The sequence below is a fragment of the Mus caroli genome, unplaced genomic scaffold, assembly GCF_978045245.1.
Source record: "Mus caroli unplaced genomic scaffold, Mus_caroli_1 scaffold_10, whole genome shotgun sequence".
Taxonomy (NCBI): Eukaryota; Metazoa; Chordata; class Mammalia; order Rodentia; family Muridae; genus Mus; species Mus caroli.
In genome coordinates, this window is record NW_028227265.1 from 125,275,134 (window position 1) to 125,294,898 (window position 19,765).

Genomic DNA, 19,765 nt, shown 5'->3' on the forward strand with positions numbered 1-19,765 from the left:
GGGGATGACACTAAAGGTTGTGTGCGGTCCTAGGGCAGAAAGAGGCATCAATGAGAAAAACTAAAGACATAGGAATTAAGTATGACTCTTTAGTTAACATTAAACAAGTACTTGTCACTGTATAAAATATGCCATGGTAATGGAAGATATTTGTAATAAAGGAGAGTATTGGCAAGCTGGAACTTGTAATTTGTTTAGTGCGTTCTTTTTTTTTTTTTGTAAATCTAAAACTGGCATTAAAAAATGTCTGCTGGGCATGGTGGTTCTTGCCTTTTTACTCCTAGCATTTGAGAGGCAGAGAGAGGTGGATCTCTGTGATCTTGAGGCCAGTTTAGTCTAGAGATCAAGTTCCAGGATAACCAAGACTACACAGAGAAACCCTGTCTGAAAAAACAAAAGCAGTATTTGAGGAAGGTGAGTTAACAAAATGGTTTGCAGGTGAAGGCACTACCACCCAGCATGACAGCCTGAGTTGTGTGCATGTTCCTCCACCATGGTGGAGGGAGAACACTGATTCCTGAAATGTGCCTATTTTCCAAATACTTGCTGTGTTGGAAAGGTGCCAATACAACTTAAAGAAAATAGGTTTTCTAGTTTGTTCTGGTTTTGTTATCAGCAGAGGAGATGACTTCCTGGGTTTTGATTGCAGCAGACTCTCAACACAAAAGTCTCTGCATCTGGTGGGTTTGTCTTACAGGTGCTCTCTGAAGTACCCAGAACAGAATGAAGTGTCTGCATGAGCTGGGAGGATGTGAGTCAAGTTTGTCATGGCTAGCCATCCTCTAAGACTCCTTCCTGACACTCCAGTAGCTCTTCCTCAGCCTCTCCCTACATGCCATGTCCATACCCAGGTAGTGGGTGTTCCTGCCTGACCTGAGTATTTGGGATCTTTTGTTGCTACCTTAATTTTTATGCCTCTCAGCTCTCATTCCAAATTTATGCTGGTGACATTATTATAGTAGACTCTGCTTCCAGGAAGAGCTGTGGGAGCTAGGCCAGGACTGTGAACCTGTAGCCAGGACCACTTAGTAGGCTTAGTATACTCTCAGTTCAGCTTATCCCCACCGCTTCACTGAGCCCAGTTGCTCTATACTCAGGAAAGAAAGGGAACCAGTACTAGATGGTGCCAGAGCCTAGGAGGCCTTCTCCCTAGGAGGCCTTCTCCCTAGGAATTCAGGTTTCAGAAATTTAACAGACTATATAGCCACTGGTCACTGCTTTCTCTTCGGTCAGGCCTCATAGTACAGCCAGCACCGTTGGGACTACTAGGCAACATTTCGCAAGATGCAGTCAGTAACACATCATTACTTTTTTTTCCTCTTCAAGAAACAAGGTGTCTATTTTGTGTGTATGCACATGCACAATAGCTCATATGTCAGAGACTAACTTAACTCAGTTCTTCTACCACGTGGCCTCAGGTATTGAACCCAGGTCGTCAGGCTTCGCAGCAAGCACTTAACTGTCTGAGCCTTCTCACTGGCCCAGTTTTTAAGGAACTTTTAATTACAGGTTACCTTTGTTAGTTGCAAAGATATACAAGTTTGCACAGAAAATGTTTGCCACCATCTCAAGAGTGGTTTCCCAGTATGCCTCCCTTGGCATTTTACTCTGTTACCCTGGCCTTGCCCATGTACCTCCCCTTCACCTGTTCATTGGAAGCTAGTTTACCAATGTCATGTTCTCTCTTATAGGACACAGCTTGGGCTACGGTTTTGTGAACTATGTGACTGCAAAAGATGCAGAGAGAGCAATCAGCACACTGAACGGCTTGAGACTCCAGTCCAAAACCATTAAGGTAAAGAGGTGTTGATCTGGAGGAAAAACCTTAACTAGACCAGAATGGGGTATTAGAGTACTCTAGACTCAGTACCTACAGGTGCTAGGTGTGTTATTCATGAGTGGGGTGCCAAACAAGAGCAGCTATGCTGGAAGAGACCCAGAAGCCATGCACGTTCTGTTCCTACCTTGCTGCCCTTGCACTTGGGTAATTTTTTTGAAGGCTTTGCTTACATGCACATCCTAACCAGCCACAGATCACAGCTCTTAATAGCTAACTTATCTGCTGTGTTCTCGCTGGTTCTGGTGTTGTACTCTGGTTGCAGAGAGCAGAGTGACATGTTCTGCATGTCTATGCCTAACCATCTATCTTTTCTCTGTGACAGACTAGCAACTACAGAGAGCAGATGGACTAGTCAGGCTCAGGTGCAGATCCATAGGCCTTCTTGAGCCACGTGATTCACACAACTCACACTTAGCAAAGGAATCATAGGTTAGATCCTTCCACAAAGCATCTCAGGCTCCTTATCACAGCCCCACAGAACATGAGGCCCAGTTTAGGATGGGAGCTGACTTTTCTTTTTCTTCTCGTAAATGAAATGGCTTTTCCAGGTGGGGGTGGAAGGAGGGGCAAAGGTAGAGCTTGAAAGTGAATGCTCTAGCAACTGGCATTTAACACCAGTTTAGCAGTTTCTCACAAGATGAGCACCTGGAACTTAAGTTTTAGCACAGAACCCTGGGGAAGTGATGCATTTATTTTAGTTGCCTATTGTGGTTTTTGTTTGGTTTTGTTCTTGTGTTACTTTTTGATTTGGGGCTTTTTTGGTTTTGGATTTTTGTTTTGTTTTTGAGACAGAATTTCATTATATAGCCCATATTGACCTTGAACTTGTTATCCCCTGCCCCCATCTCTGGAGCACTAGAATTTATTACATGTGTTCACATCACAAGTGACTGTGTTTGGGTCATTCAGCAGGTGTTTACTTGATGCCAGTATTCCCCCAACTCTGTTCTAGGTGCTGAATGAAACAGTGATCATCAAAGTTTTACCCTCATGGAATTAATTGGGTAAAGTGTAGTATGTGAGACTGTAGTAAATGTAATATAGGGATAAAGGGAGCTATGCATTAAGTAAATAACAGGTCTGTGCCAACCTCTTGCTCAGGGAAGTTACAAGTTTGCTGGAGCGACCCTAACATAGAACCCCTGACCAGATGTCCAAAAGAGCAGAGACCATGCACTGCTCTGAAGTCTTAGGTCAAGGGGTCAGCAGAGTTGATTTCTTCCAGGGGCCCTGGAAAGGATCCCAAAAGAGCATCTCCCTTAACTTCTAAAGTTGCTGGCAATCCATGGCATTCCTTGGGTTATAGAAGCATCCCCTTGCTTCACCACCTCCATTTCTACGAGACATTCTGCCTGGATCCAGATTTTCCCTTTCTATAAGGGGGAAATTGTATAGGACTAGGAACCTAGCCTTCGATGGGTGACTTTGTCTTAACAAAGTCTCTGTGCAAAACAGACCACATTCCGTAATCCTGCAGGTTAGAACTTAACCATCGGAGTCTAAATTGGACAAATATATAGTTCAGCTACTCGCAGATTTCTCAAGATCAGGACAAGAAAGCCCTGGATTGACAGTAAAGAAAAAGAGTTGCTGAGAACATAGACGGTCCTTGTGGGACAGCACAAAAGGATACCCACAGGGTATATACATACATAGCAGTACCAGATGCCTTTGCACAGCTCTACTGGACTCAGGTTTGACTTTGAATTTGGCAGTGCCTAAAGAAAAAGGCAAACAGGATTCTTGTGGTCCTATTGTACAGTAGCATGGAAGTTTTCCTTAGCATTTGGCTCTGAAAAGTACAGCAAGTCCTGGTCCTCAGCTCTCCCACTTGTGACTACAATTTGCCCTCTAGTCCTATCCTGAGAAAGTGTCAAGAAGAACTGGTAGCCCTGGTGGTGGGAAAGACTGCCTCCTCCTTGAGCTGTCCTGCCCAAAATTTGATGTTTCCCACCAAAGGTTTTTGTATAGTTGAAAACACTTGGTTGCAGGTACTTACCCATGGGCAGGAGTGAATGGGTATTCTGTATGGTGTTGATGATGGACATGGCCACTAAGCATTTATGAAGAGGGAAGCTGGAGAGGTTGTGGACCAAAGCAGAGCAGTCATATGTATGTTTTGTCCCCTGACTTAGATCATAGAGTGTCCATATACTCAGAGCTCTTGCTCTACAGGCACCCTTGGTACCAAAGAACTGAAAACAAATGGGGAAGCATCCACTGTACACAGCTCCATTTCCTCGAAGATCTTGTGCTGCAGCTTCCCAGGAGTCGTGATCTGCCTTAGCATACTTCCAATCTGCTGTCACCTAAGAGGTTGCTAGCTCCGTGACATGTTTAAGCAGTTTTGTGTCCTTGAGACAGATCTGACTTTTTCCTTCCCCACCATCCCATTTCTACATTACTTGGTTCACCCACACACATGTCTCTGTACCCAGCATCCTGACTCAGCTTTGTGTCCCATCCTACCAGGACATGTCTCTACAGGCAGAAAGGCCTCCTACTAACTATACTGTCTTCTCAGGGGCAGTCTCGGCCTTCCCTTCCTTTGTGATCTTAGAGGTCTCTCCTACCTATATTGCCTCTACCAGGAAAGCACCCAGTATCTTTCCTTTGAGACCTCCCTTCCTTTTTCTTAGCACAGGCGTTAACACTAAGTGTTTGAATGCTGATTACAGGGCCCCCTCAATGCAGCATTCTTATGTTAGGCATTTTTTAGAATGCTTACTTGTTGGCAAGGGTTATTGCAGCCATTCCAAGAGTCTTTATCTTTGTGTAATAGGAATAATTTCCTGCTTGTTAGAAATGCTGAGGACCAGCTGAGAAAATGCTACAAAGTGTGTGAGCTCCCTTCTGGCCTGTAGTGAGCTACCAGAAAATGTCATTGCAAGAGATTGTCCTGTGTGTAATTACTTGCACGCATTGGTTTTTCATAAACACCAAATTTTGGTCCCTTCCTATGGTGCTTTGGCCATACATAGGCCCTAATTCTGAGTTTTTGTTGGTTTTTTTTTTGTTGTTGTTTGTTTGTTTTTTTAAGGTGTCATATGCTCGCCCAAGCTCAGAGGTCATCAAAGATGCCAACTTATACATCAGTGGGCTCCCAAGGACCATGACACAGAAGGATGTGGAAGACATGTTTTCTCGGTTTGGGCGAATCATCAACTCCAGGGTCCTTGTGGATCAGACCACAGGTACACACAGGAGCTAAGATAGGTCTCTCTGAGCCCTAGACTAGGTGTTCTAGGGAAGATAGGGAGATATCAGCAATTAGCCTCCAAAGGGGGCAGGTTAGACATGAGAGACCTTGGTTTTTATTTAATTGGGCTAGGAAAATGAAATGTCATTAAACAAATCCTGCAAGACAGACAGTGGCACCTCCCTTTACTCCCAGCACTCAAGGTAAAAGCAGGTGGATCTGAGTTTGTGATCTGCCTGGTTTGTATATGAAGTGACAGGACAGACGTATACCCTTTCTCAAACAAACAAACAAGCAGCAGCCACCCAGAATTAGGCTAGGGAAAACATCAATGTTCTGACACCTTCTCTAGGCACTGAGATAGCTTTGGCTGGCTTGGGAATAGTTGGAAAGGTTTCTGTTTACTGCCCTGTGAAGTTGTGTTCTTACTGTAGGGACATGTCAGTATATCTCCTGTAAGAGTCCCAAGAACTTATTTGTGGTACTCTGAAGCAACACAATTGGCTATTTCAGATGGGCCTTCTTTAGTCTTCATGATTAGGACACTCCTCTTCAGAGAAAGCAGTCAATTCCTGTCTCTTGACATCCTGGCTACTTGACAGGTCCCTCCCAGAACATCTCAGTATAGACTTGAATTGCAAGTTGTGTGTGACCTCAGATGCTGAGGACCCAGACACATGCCTGTAGCTATGTCCCAACACAGCTATCTGCTACTTGAGACCAAAACATTCCCAATCAAATGACAAATACAGCTCCTCTTGGGAACATGATTATCCATTACCTCCACAGCAGGAATGAGAAATTGTTGGCACCAGAGAGAAAGAGTATGTTCAGAAACTGAGCAAAGCCTGGGTATGTGGGTGGGTAGATTGGTTGGTTGGTGGTTTTCTTTTTTTCTCCCTCTTCACTTTCTCCTCTGTAGACCTTTCGTCAGACCCTTTAACTGTGTGTAGCTTAGCTATAGAATTACCTCACTTGAGGGCACCTTCCCTTTGGAGAAACTTGTGGAACGCTTTATGGCTACATTGGGATGATGCTTCACCTTGTGACAAGTGGGGCTGGAATGGTACTGCATTGTCCCCTGAGCTATGTGCTCCATATCCAAGAAGGATATGGAGGATGCATGCATGCCAGCTATTGTGCCTTTTCCTGCCTGGCTGAGGCAGCTTATCTCAACAGACTGCAGGATCACAATGGGAGCCTGAAGAAAGGAAGATGCCACCACACACTCAAGTTCAGGCTCACTGCAAGCTTCCCGGGTACCTGCTCCTGGCATGTCACAGGAGCTCTGGCTGTGGCCTGTAGCCTGATGTAAACACTTCAAGCAACCTGTGCCAGAAAGCCTAGGCTCTCTCACACCATTGCGCTCCTTGCTTTGAATGGGTAGCAGGCTGAGAAGTAGTATGTACTCAGCAGGAACTCCCACCTCAATTTGCACTACAAGTTACCAGTAGTCCCTGAAGGACTTGTTGAGAGAAGCAGTGAGCCACATGGCTTCATTAAAGAAAGGAAGCATGCAAGCAAGCAGGCAGGCATTTGAGTGGGTGACCATGCTAACACAGGTTCTTCTCCCTAAGCCTGTCCCTCAATCCCACATGGCTCCTATGTCTGTCATGGCCTAGCATTGCTGGGTATAGAAAACTGAAGGAGAACCCCGTTCCTAACAACATACCACTTTTCCTAGAGTCTCCTTCTTTGGCATAGTTAGACCCACTATGCAGAAAGTGTCACTTCTATAGGCAGCTCCTCATCTGTTTATTACATCAGCCCCTTTCCCTAATTAGCCTTGAACTAAGGCTGATTTCACTCTTTTCCCTTGGCCTTCCCTGGTGTTCTCTGATACCAGGTTAGTAAAGAACACCACACTCACTGAGCAGTGGCGGCGCACGCCTTTAATCCCAGCACTTTTTTGGTTTTTCGAGACAGGGTTTCTCTGTATAGCCCTGGCTGTCCTGGAACTCACTTTGTAGACCAGGCTGGCCTCGAACTCAGAAATCTGCCTGCCTCTGCCTCCCGAGTGCTGGGATTAAAGGCATGCGCCACCACTAGCAGTGGCAGTAGGCAGGAGCTGGCGGATTTCTGAGTTCAAGGCCAGCCAGGGCTACACAGAGAAACACTGTCTTGAAAAAAAAACAAACAAACAAACCAAAAAATAAGAACACCACACTCTAAGCAAGAAGGATATGGCAGCACTGGCTCACACAGAGCTTCTGATGGAGATGGGCCACTCTTGGTGGAACTTTATGAGGCCTGATGTTCCTAGGGACGGAAGGGTATGAGAGGTGGGCAGACTTGTATTAAATTCTTTAGATGATAGGCACTTGAAGTTCAAAAAACTGAGGACCATTGGCACTGTTGTAGAGTGCATGCATACCATGAGTAAGGTCCCAGGTCCCAACCCTAGTACTAGAGGGAAAACACAAAGTACTTAACAGTATCATTTGGGGCCAGCATGGTATGATAGCTCAGTAAGTAGAAGTACTTGCCCCCAAGTCACATACACACAGACACATGGTAAATAAATAAGTATATTTTCATTCATCATTGTCTTAGTTACTCTTCTGTTGCTGTGATAACAACATTGAGAAAGGCAACTGTAAAAAAAAAAAGGTACTTAATTTGTCTTATGGTTTCAAAGAATTAGAGTTTGTGATGGCAGGAGGAATAGCTGTCTGGGAACTCACAGAGAGAAACCCTGTCCCCCACCCCCTCCCCCATGAGGTGCTTCTTCCTAATAAGGCTGTACCTCCTAATCCTTCCCCAGTAGTCCCACCATCTGGGAACTAAGTGTTTAAATATATATATATATATATATATATATATATATATATATATATATATATATATATATATATATATATATATACACACACACACACATACATATATACACATACATACATACCTGTGGGAGCCATTCTCATACAAACCTACAATTATTTTTAAATATATTTTTTTATTTTATATGTATGAGTCTACGTATTAAAAAAAAAAACTAGATGAGGTAGCACAAGACTTGAATCCCAGCACTAGAGACAGAGGCAGGTAGATCTCAGTGAGCTTGAAGCCATTGAGTGCTATATGGTAGAACCCTGCTTTTTTTTTTTTTTTTTTTTTTTAAAGATTTATTTATTTATTATATGTAAGTACACTGTAGCTGTCTTCAGACACTCCAGAAGAGGGCGCCAGATCTCGTTACGGATGGTTGTGAGTCACCATGTGGTTGCTGGGATTTGAACTCTGGACCTTCGGAAGAGCAGTCGGGTGCTCTTACCCACTGAGCCATCTCACCAGCCCAGAACCCTGCTTTTTAAAAAAGGAAAACTGGATGTTCTTTTACAAATCTTCACATGTGGGACTGGAGAGATGGCTCAGTTATTAAGAGTGCTTGCGGGCTGGTGAGATGGCTCAGTGGGTAAGAGCACCCGACTGCTCTTCCGAAGGTCCAGAGTTCAACTCCCAGCAACCACATGGTGGCTCGCCACCATCCGTAACAAGATCTGGCGCCCTCTTCTGAAGTGTCTGAAGACAGCTACAGTGTACTTACATATAATAAATAAATAAATCTTTAAAAAAAAAAAAAAAAAGAGTGCTTGCTATTCTCCCAAAGCACCTAGTTCAGTTCCCAGCATGTAGCAGCTCGTAGCTGTCTACAACTCCTGTTCCAAGGGATCAGATGCCGTCACCTTCTGACCTCTGCAGACTTCAGGCACACCCTGGTATACATACATATACTCACACATATAAAATAAAAATAAATAGATCTTTTTTGTTTGGTTGGTTGGTTGGTTTGGGTTTTTTCGAGACAGGGTTTCTCTGTATAGCCCTGGCTGTCCTGGAACTCACTCTGTAGACCAGGCAGGCCTCGAACTCAGAAATCCACCTGCCTCTGCCTCCCAAGTGCTGGGATTAAAGGCGTGCACCACCACTGCCCTGCAAATAGATCTTTTAAAATGTTTTTAATGATCTTTACATGCACAATCAGTAGAACTTATTTTTGTTTCTTTGCCTTATTTATAATTGTGAATTCAATGAGTTCATACATCTGGAATTTGTGCCAATTCTTGGTCTCTGTTGTTAATCCTGAAAACACTAGCAAAAATAAAGCCCAATTCAAGGAGACTTTGCGGAAGTGGAGTCACAGTAATGGTCACTGGGGATGGAAGGTACCAAGGAAGCAATGTCTTCCAGATGCAGCAGAGCTTAGGTACATGTGAACTCACAGAGGAGGAGCAGCATGCATAGGGCCAGCATAGAATCAAGCCAGATACTGTCCTGGCACTGAGAGAGGGAAGTAAACCTGATCTTACATCCCTAACCAAGAAGCCATCTCCAGTTGCTCACAAAGGAAAAACTAGTTTTCACTAAGAGTCTCACTGGGTATGCAAACCACAGTTAAGGGCTGCCCCATCCCTCACAGTAGACAGCAAACTCAGTGCTCTTGTTCTTTTGATTTGTTTCGTTTATTTCCCTCTTTGTTTTCTAAAATGAGAGAGGAAGAAGGTATGGAGTTATGGACTGGGAGGAAAATTGGGAGAGGAAAACATAATCAAAATATATTGTGTGGGGGGGGGAATCTATTTTCAATTAAAAATTAAATAAAGCCCAGAACACAGGGCCATCTCCCGAAGTATGACGTTTACATGGAATTTTTTTTTTTTTTAACCTCCTACATGAGATGCTATCCCCTTTTTGTTTCAGGCAATTTTTATTTGAAAGCAATTGCATGAAACCAACTTGGGACACAGACTTTTCCTCAACTTGGTCACAGGTCTCAGAAGTAGAATTACAGTCACTCTAAAAAAGTAGCCTTGTGTAAGAACTAACCAACCAAGTTAAGTCAGTGTTCAGCTTTCTGGAATCAACCAAGCTATAAGTCTTTACAGACAGCATCTGCCAATGGTGGGTCCCAGGTGTTCCTTCAGGCTTAAGATTTATGAATGAATTAAGTGCCAGAACCTAGCATATTGCTAGGTCTTGAATCACTAATTCAATGGATGCTGTACATTTAAGTAGGGGTAAGTTTTGATAGGTTTTACAATGCTAGCATTGAATACAGAAGAATGGCTGCTGTTGTGCACACATAAGGCCCACAGTGTTATTATCATATGACACTTGAGGATTGTGTAAGAAGTGATTAGGGAAAGGACCAAGACTTAGGAGGAGACTTGAGAATACTTGACAGCATGCTTACTAACAGGTCAGACCATTGTTATGCTTTAACTGTGCTAAAGGGCCTTTGCCTAAACCAGGTTGATAAATGCCATTAGAAGAGTCCTTGCCTGACATGCAGAAGACCTTTTGTTAAGTTCCTAGCACAGGTAAACTAGGTATAGTAACACATGCCTGCAATCAAAGCATTCAGTGGTAGAAACAAGATTAGTTCAAGGTCATAGGTTGCATAGTGAGTTTGAGGCTAGCTATGTCTCAAAAAAAAAAAAAAAAAAACCGATTATGTTTAGTCAAGTTGGGGTAGCTTCTCTTCCAAAACTCCAGCTCAGAGATGTCGTTCAGACAGATTCCTTAACACCTTTGTAACCAGCTCTTCAGTGTTTGCAACCCTTACCTGTGTTTGAATATCTTGCAAGGGAGAGTTTTACCCTTTTCCTCTTCCCATGGTTTGGAATATGACTGACAGGGCATATTCTCTCTCTTCTCACAGGTCCCACACTTGGGCTGGACTGACCAGAGGCTCCCTTTAGCAGCCAGACTCAGATCTCAGGCAGCTCGTTCTAGGGATGGGGTTCCAGTGGGAAAGCATGAGTTGTCTTCAGGTGGTAGACTGCACCAGTTGGATCCTGCCTTCTATGCAGGAGCCTGACGAGGAACAGAGGGATCCAGGATGGGCTCATGACACTTCTAATAAGTTCTTGGCAGTTCCACTCCATTACCTGTACTTGGTGGTTTTCTGTGGAGATAAGTAGCCTCATTTGTTTCTGAACGCAGCTGTAAATCACAAAAGGTCCTGAGGCCTCACTCAGATGGAAGTGTCCAAGAGATAAATGAAATCTGGAACAGAAAAGAGGAGAATGAAGAGCTGGCTCTAGGATACCACTGCCATGTTCTGGAGTGAAGGAGAAGGCATATAGGCTAAGGTTCTAAGTAGGCAGAAGTCCCCTTCAAGCAAGTCTGAAAGGCCTAATTTAGAGTCACTTCTACCACCCTTCACCCTGCCAGGCCAATGTTCCTTGCAGAGCCCAAGGGGGAGTTCTGACAGCCCTGCTCGAGGTCCATGATTTAGTGTATATTTCATTATCCGTAAGGTACAGCTAAGTAGTGACAGAGAACAAGATTGCTCCTGCTGCTTGTTTCTTTTTAAACATAGATTCAGGGACTGGAGAAATGGCTTAGTCCTTAAGAGTTGCTTTTCAGAGTACTCAGGTTCAATTCCCAGCACCTACACGATAGCTTACAACAGTCTGTAACTCCAATTCCAGGGATCCCATACCCTATTACTGGCTCCTGTTTTCAGGCAAGTAGACACATACATGCAGACAAAATACCCATACACAAGATAAAAGTTTAATAAAAAAATACGTGTGAAATGCTATTTGGAATATCTCTGGCTCTGGAATCATTGCTTCAACTCAAAAGGTAGTCTGAAATCTTAATCTTTCATTAGTCAGTTTTCTTTATTCATTAGTTTGCATATTTGGGTTTGGTTTTGGTTTATTTCACTACCTAGGTGTCTACTTTGAAACAGACTTGATTTCTGCTTTTCAGTTTTGTTTTTTCTTTCCTCACAGTTATTTCCCCTAACTCCATTTTTGTTGGTTTGTTAAAAAGGTTTGTCCAGAGGGGTTGCCTTTATCCGGTTTGACAAACGGTCAGAAGCAGAAGAGGCAATTACCAGTTTCAATGGTCATAAACCCCCAGGTTCCTCCGAGCCCATCACAGTGAAGTTTGCAGCCAATCCCAACCAGAACAAAAACATGGCTCTCCTCTCGCAGCTGTACCACTCGCCTGCTAGGCGGTTTGGAGGCCCTGTGCACCACCAGGCACAGAGATTCAGGTGGGTCTGGAGGTTGATGTCCTGGTGGGCTATTCTTAGTGTGCCATGCTCTTTCAAGCAACAGGTAGCCTTTTGTTTTGAGGTGTGTATGCTCAGAGGAGAAAATACTGGGGAGGGACACTAGGCTGATCCAAGCAGCCATATCTTTCTAATTTTGTCATCACCTCTATTAGCCATCTGTCTGTGCACTGGGCATGGTGAGTCACACCTGCATCTCCATCACTGGAGAAGTATAGGCAACAGGATCAAGACCTGAAAACTGCCTTTGACTAGAAAGCAAGCAAACCTTTTCTCAAGGGAAAGCACAGTGTCTTATGGTAGCCCCTTGACATCAGGGGCTGGGGGAGTGGGTTCCAGGCCTCTGCAGGCACCAAATGCAAAGTTGCTCAGCTCTCCTATAAGGTCCTTGTACATCACCTACAGATGCCCTCCTGTATGATTCCTGATACTACTGCAGTCTAGTGCTGTGATGTGTTAAGTCTGTACACAGATATTATGGACTGTTTTTCCCAGGTAAATTCAGACTGAGGGGTCCTCTCCACAGATAGCCCATGGCTGAAGAGGAGCAGCCCCATGTCCTGAGGCATCATTGGCTTTGTTTGGGTTGAGAAGGTGGCACCAACTTCACTGCCTGCTAAACATAGTTCATCAGGAATTGCAATCCTTCAGTCCTTGGTGTTCTATTTTTTTTTTTTTTTTTTTTTTTTAAAAAACGTCTTGGCCCTGGACAGATGGCTCAACAGTTAAGAGCACAGCTCCTCTTCTAGAGGATGTGAGTTTTAATTCCCAGCACCCATGTGTTGCATCACAGCTGTCTGTTAACTTAAGTGCCAGGAAAGCCAATGCCCTCTTTTGGTTCATGAGGGCACCAGACACACATATGGTGTGTAGACATACCTTCAGAGAAAACACCCATGCACATAAAATAGATAACCTATATATTTTTTTAAATTAGGTTAAACAAAATCTTTTGTATCTGAGAAAAGATGGCAGACAACATAGGTAATATATGTTTGTAAATTAAGTTTCATACATTTGATCAATGACTCTGAAGCTTTTATCATAAAACTTCCTTGTCTATTTTTTCTTTCCCTTTTACACAGTGTCTAATATACCCCAAAATGGTCTAGAGCTCACTATGTAGCTAATGGATAAGAAGGGCCTAGAACTGGGCCTGGTGGTGCACACCTTTAATACCAATCAAATTTCTGAGTTCAGGGCCAGCCTGGTCTTCAGAGTTCCAGGACTACTAGGAAGTCATCGAGAAACCCGAAAAAATACATACATACATACATACATACATACATCGAGAAACCCGAAAAAATACCTACATACATACATGCATGCATGCATGAAGAATGTCCTTCAATTTCTGAACCTTCTGCTTCCACCTTCCAAATGCAAACAGGTCTGCCACTACATAAACACCCAGTTTATGCTGTGCTGGGGATGGAGCTTGGGGCTTCATAACTGATAGGTATGCACTCTGCCAGACTATATTGCAGCTACTTACTTGGTCATATTTATAGCAGAGTGTTAGATGCTGCTTAAAGGTCCTAACCCAAAAAACAACTGCTTTCCTCGGTTCCATTGTCTCCATATTGAAAATGATGTCAGTTGCCAGACTCAGATAGAGCAAAAACAGGATCATTAACATAGATGCCAGGATCAGGATATTACTGCCTTGGGGGCAATGGAAATCCAAATTTAGGTGCCGTTTTCTTTGATTTTTTTCAGGATGGTAAGGGCTTGCCTTAGGTGGGTAATGATTTCTTCAGATTTCCGGTCTTTGTTTTAAGCAGCAGATCCTGCCATTTCCACATAAGCTGCCTTTGAGAAGGTTATTTTCACAATGTAGCCTTGTAGAGTTCTCAGCCTGGCTCTGCTTCCAAAGCTGACCTGCCTCAGCCTCCTCTTCTGAAGACAGGCTGGGCAGCCATGTGGAAAGAATCTGGTCATTCCAGAAGTCTGAAGCCGTTGGGACACTCACAACTAAGTAGGCAGACAGTTTTATGAGGGAGCTGCTCAGGAACAAGACCAGGGGATGCTAGAGAGAAAGAGCAGGGTTTGTGCTACAGTCATGAAGAACGGGAATAAAGGAAACCAGGAGAAGAATGACAGGCCCGAGGGAAATAGTAGTGAGGGAAGGAAAGAAGGTTAATTTAATAAGTAAGGAGTTAGGGGAAGGTGGCAGAAATAAGTAAGGAAAGGAAGACAGGCTCAGATGGGCAGAGAACAGGTAGTCTGGTTCCCCGCTGCTCCCAGAAAGACACCTAAGTCAGGACAAGATTCTTCCTCCATCAGAGATAATGAAGAGGACCTTAAGAAATGAGAATGGAGGGCTGGAGGGCTGGCTCAGTGTTTACGAGCGCTGACCGCTCTTCCAGAGGACCCGAGCAACCACATGGTGGCTTACAACCGTCAGTAATGGGATCCAGTGCCCTCTTCTGGGGTGTCTGAAGACAGCTACAGTGTACTCACATACATAAAATAAATAACTAAATAAAAAAGAAGAAGAAGAAATGAGAATGGGGAAGGTGAATATTTGTGGTAATCTGGGTGACAGAACTCAGCTCTCAGTTTCAAGAAGTCCCGTCAACAATAACAGTTCCTATGAATGAAGAGTGTCTTGCTAGGCTAGAGATGTGTCTGTAATTACAGCACTGGGAAAACTGAGCAGGAGAGCCATTAAGATAGTAAAGGAATATCCTAGATGCTTTTAATGTACAGGCATCTATGCTGGTAATTAGGGGATTGAGTCTAGGACACCCCCTCAGACCCATCTCACATTTCAGAATCATCCAATGCTCACGTCCAAATTATAAAATATTTGCATTGATCTCATACACATCTTCTCTTCAGCTCATTTCTAGATCGCTACATGATGTATACTGGTAAGCTGTGATTACCATGGAAACAGATAATATATTGTACTGCTCAAGGAATAGTGGCCCCAAAAGTCTGCATATGATTAGTACAGGTAGAAAATTGTGGGGTTTTTCTGAAAGGAAGGAGTTAGTTAGTTCTAGATATCTTACTTGATACAAAGTTTTATCAGTTGCAGATGTGATTGCTGAAGACATCATTTGGTTGAAAGAGTGCTTAGCTAGCATATATGAAGCTCTGGGGTTCATTCCTAGCACTACAGAAACTAGGTGTGTTAGTACACACTTGTCATTGAAGTACTTGGAAGGTAGAGGCAAAAGGACCAGAAGTTGAAGGTTATTCTCAGTTACATATGGAATCAGAGTCCAGTTAAACCTTACCTTAAAAAACAAAAAACAAAAACAACTGAGTGTGCACTTAGTCCCAATACTCAGGAGACAAAGGCAAGTGAGTCTCTGAGTTTGAATATTAGGTTCCAGGCCAGCTAAAGCTACATAGTGAGACCCCTTTTCAAAAATCAACAGCATGGGTGCTAAAGAAATGAACACTCACGGCCCTTCCAAAAGTCCTGAGTTCAATTCCCAGCACGTGTCAGCTCACAGCTTTCTGATGTGCAGAGTATATGCAGACAGCATATAAATTACATACATGAATAAATATTTAAAAACGAGAAAGAAAAGAAAAAATCAACAACAAAATGAAATGCAAATAGAGAGCCTACAGATCTTTCTGTATCTAGGCCTACTGTAGTTGCTGTGTACAAATGTAGATGACTTGGAACTGCGGTCAGCAAGCACCTCTTTCTAGTTTTCATTGAAAAGGAGCTCAGCTTAATATCTCACAGATAGCTGGGTGCCATCCTATCACATCAACAATACTGTAGTCTTTCTGCCTCAGACTGCCTCTGAACCACTTGCCACTGTGACATCCTGCTGCTGGCTATTAAAACCAGTTTTTATAGTTTTTTTTTTTTTTTTTTAAAAAAACCAAGGCCAATAGTGTATCTTGGTTCTTCTTTACCACATTGAAACTATCCCTGAACCCTTCTTGAAAGTGAAGTAGCCTGAGGTCCCACAGCCCAGAGCCTGCTATCATTTTGGAGCAAGTGACAGACTCTGGTTGTACTGTGCAGCTCCACAGATGCTTCATCCTCAGACATTCTTTTTGTTTTATATTGTTTTATTTTTTGTTTTTTTTCAAGACAGGGTTTCTCTGTATAGCCCTGGCTGTCCTGGAACTCACTCTGTAGACCAGGCTGGCCTCGAACTCAGAAATTCGCCTGCCTCTGCCTCTGCCTCCCAAGTGCTGGGATTAAAGGCATGTGCCACCACACCCGGTTCAAATATTCTTAAATATGCCTTTGGACCATTTTTTTTTTTTTCTCATTAAACACCAGCAGAACTTCACTAACACTTACTATTCTTTTTTTTTTTTTTAAAGATTTATTTATTTTATATATGTGAATACACTGTTGCACCCTTCAGGCACACCAGAAGAGGGCATCAGATCCCATTACAGATGGTTGTGAGCCACCATGTGGTTGCTGGGAATTGAACTCAGGACCCCTGGAAGAGCAGTCAGTGTTCTTAACTGCTGAGCCATCTCTTTAGCCCAACACTTACTATTCTTAATCCTACTAGTGCTACCACATGTTTTCAACCACATTTTGTTTAATGTAATTAACAGTTCACTATGGCCAGGCATGGTGTACACACCTGTTGTCTTAGTACTCTGGAGGCTGAGACAGGAGGATCATGAATCCTCCTGTCTCAGCCTCCATAAACCAACATGAGCTGTAGACTGAGGTGCCTGTGGTCCCAAAGAAAGAAAAATAGAGCATATGGAGGAAAGACGGGGAGGAAGAGGGGGGGGGGGGGGACGATATCACTGTGGGAAAAACTCCTGTGTTGATTAAGTTGCTAGCTTAGTTGAGTCCTCTAGCCTTGTTCCTCTCTCCTGAATTTATAGGCTTCAGTAGCTTGACCTGTCCCTTGCGAGATGTTTTTAGCCAGCTCAGAGGTAGGGAGAAAGAATTCTTGTGCTCTGTAGTAACTATGTCAGCATTGTATACAGTTACTACAGGGCTTTGACCCCTCAGGGAGAAGTATCACAATGAATAGCTAAAGCAGTAGGGAGTGTTGCTTTAATTCCAGCACTCAGGAGGTAGAGGCAGATCTCCGAGTTCAATGTCAGCCTGATCCAGAGAGATAGAGTTATGTAACAGCTAGAGCTAGGCAGAGAAAGAAACCTTATTTAAAAAAAGAAGAAGAAGAAGAAGAAGAAGAAAAAGGAAAGAAAGAGAAGAGACTAAATTTGGGGGGAAGCTCCCTCTTTCCCCAACATGGACTCATGTATACACATGCTCACACACAAAATGTGATGAGTCTCCTTCTAGGAGAGTGACCATGAGAGACTCCTTCAGAGTGCTTTCACCTGCACTGGAGCATGTGCGAGAAACTTCCAGAATTTAAAATGTGGGCTGTGAGGTTGAGCTTGTGCTTCAGTACCAATCCTCAGTTTCTTTCCCAGCCTCACAATTTGGGAAGTAGACAAGGTCTGAGGGAAGGTGGGACAAGAGGATAATAAAGGTGAAAATTACCAAAGTATATGCATTATGAAGATGTTAAAATAAACATTATTCTCTTACACAGCTAATATATGCCAGTTTCTTTAAATTAGTTGACCCTCATGGTATCCCAGCCTTGAGCATCTCTAGCTCAGAAGTGCTGGCTGCATGAGAGGCCCAAGTGTCCTTACGTCTTGGCCCTCTCCATCCTACTTCTTACCCCATTGTGCAGGTACACTGCTGGCCTTAACCTTGACCTGAACATGTGCTCTCTGTTTGCTAGGTTCTCCCCTATGGGTGTAGATCACATGAGTGGGATTTCTGGTGTCAATGTCCCCGGCAATGCTTCCTCGGGCTGGTGCATCTTCATCTACAACCTTGGGCAAGACGCCGATGAGGGGATCCTCTGGCAGATGTTTGGCCCCTTTGGTGCAGTTACCAATGTGAAAGTGATTCGTGATTTCAACACCAACAAGTGCAAAGGGTTTGGTTTTGTGACCATGACAAACTATGAAGAAGCTGCAATGGCCATAGCAAGTCTGAATGGCTACCGCCTGGGGGACAAAATTTTACAGGTTTCCTTCAAAACCAACAAGTCCCACAAATAACTCGCTCATGCTTTTTTTTTTTTCTTTCCTTCTTTTTTTTCTTTTCTTTTTTCTTTTTTTGTACGGAATAGATAATTAAGAGTGAAGAAGTTGAAACTTTTTTGTTAGTGTACAACTCATTTTGCGCCAATTTTCACAAGTGTTTGTCTTAGTCTAAATGAGAAGTGCAAAAGTTTTTATACTCTGGGATGCAACCAACATGTTCAAATGCTTGAAATCCCACAAATGTTAGACCAATTTTAAGTTTCTTAAGTTATTTCCTTTAAAGTATATATTAAACTGAAACCTAAGTAGACTGCACTGACTAACCAGTCACTCTGGATGGTGGTGGAACTGAAGCATGCTTTTACTTCTAAGACTGTCTAACACCTGTTTCATCTGATGTCTCCACAGACTGGATTTAAAACAAAACAAAAAAAATTTTTTTTTTTAATTTCTTTGTTTTAGTTTTTAACCTAAAGATGTTAGACAGATGGGGAGTGTGTTTTTTCTCAACTGCTTCACCATTTTAAACAATTTCTGCTTTAGTTGACAGGAAATTTGCCCTCCCCAGCAGTCCCACTGCTGCCCCCTGCCCACTCAGTCCCAGCTCTATGGTGTTGGGAGCAGCAGCAGGGCCCATATTCTGGGGCTCCCACAAGGGGAGGTGGGAAGAGGTTCCACATGTTGGGCTGAGCCAGGCCCTCCAGAGACACAAAAGGTGTTTTGTAAGCCCAGGCACCAATGAGAACGGACCAAAGAGTTTCAGGGCAGCTCCAGTATATTCCAGAGTCAAACCTGAGCTCCAGGCATGCCTGAAGATGCCCCACTCCTCTGACATCCTGAGCGTCTGTCCACACATTGCATGCATGGTGCCCACACATCAGATACTGTTGTTCATGCAACTTCCCGAGTTTCCAAGACCATTTAACCTAGCTTGAATGCACAACGATTGCTCTGTTTTTAATGACACAGAAACATTTGAGCATTGTATTCTCTCGCATCCCTTCTTGTGAGCAGTAGACTTTTTCCAATCTCAGTCAGATTTTTGCTTTGACATTTTGCTTTTGTATGGACACTCAGCAGAAAAGTACTTCTTGCCAGTTATCTATTAACAAAATCCTTCGATTTGTAGTTTTAAGGATTAACCCTCAAAGTTCTCTTCATAACTGCCTTGACGTTTGGGGTTCTGTTCTGTTAATTTTCTTTTGCTTTTTTGTGTTTTTTGTTTGTTTTTACTTTTGCATTTAAGACCATTAAATTTGATTTTGTTTTGCTCGAGTTTTGTTTTGTTTTTTGTTTTACCTTTTCTTTCTTTTTTGGCTAGGGAAGGGCACAGACAGCCCAGCATTCAGGGAGGAGTCTGTCAGACCTTAAACACTGGCCTCAAGTTTAAAAAAACATTTCTGGAGCTATGGTATAAGAAATACAGTTATGGATCAATGGTTCTTAACTCAGGAGCTGGTAGGAAAGGTCAGAGGGAAGGGAAGGGAAGAGCAGATGAGGCCTGACCCCTACAGCCCTCAGGACTGCTCTGATTTTTATTAGTATGTGGAGAGAATGAGAACAGGCTAGTGCAGTTACTGGCAGCTCTTCACTTTGATGTAAGCCTGGAGTGTATAACAGCAGGGTAGTATTTAGTTCTTGATATCATGGTATGATAGCATTATTTATA

At 43.3% G+C, this 19,765-nt stretch overlaps 1 protein-coding gene across 1 annotated transcript in view; it reads left to right on the forward strand.

Annotated features, from left to right (window-relative positions):
* Nucleotides 1–19,371, forward strand: part of Elavl1 (ELAV like RNA binding protein 1) — a 42,540-nt gene extending 23,169 nt beyond the window's left edge. The window contains exons 3-6 of the mRNA XM_021170995.3: nt 1,692–1,795; nt 4,881–5,034; nt 11,826–12,051; nt 17,787–19,371. Of these exons, the coding sequence (XP_021026654.1) occupies nt 1,692–1,795; nt 4,881–5,034; nt 11,826–12,051; nt 17,787–18,111 (809 nt within the window). The 3' untranslated portion in view covers nt 18,112–19,371. The remainder of the gene's footprint in view (nt 1–1,691; nt 1,796–4,880; nt 5,035–11,825; nt 12,052–17,786) is intronic.
* Nucleotides 19,372–19,765: the final 394 nt, after the last annotated feature.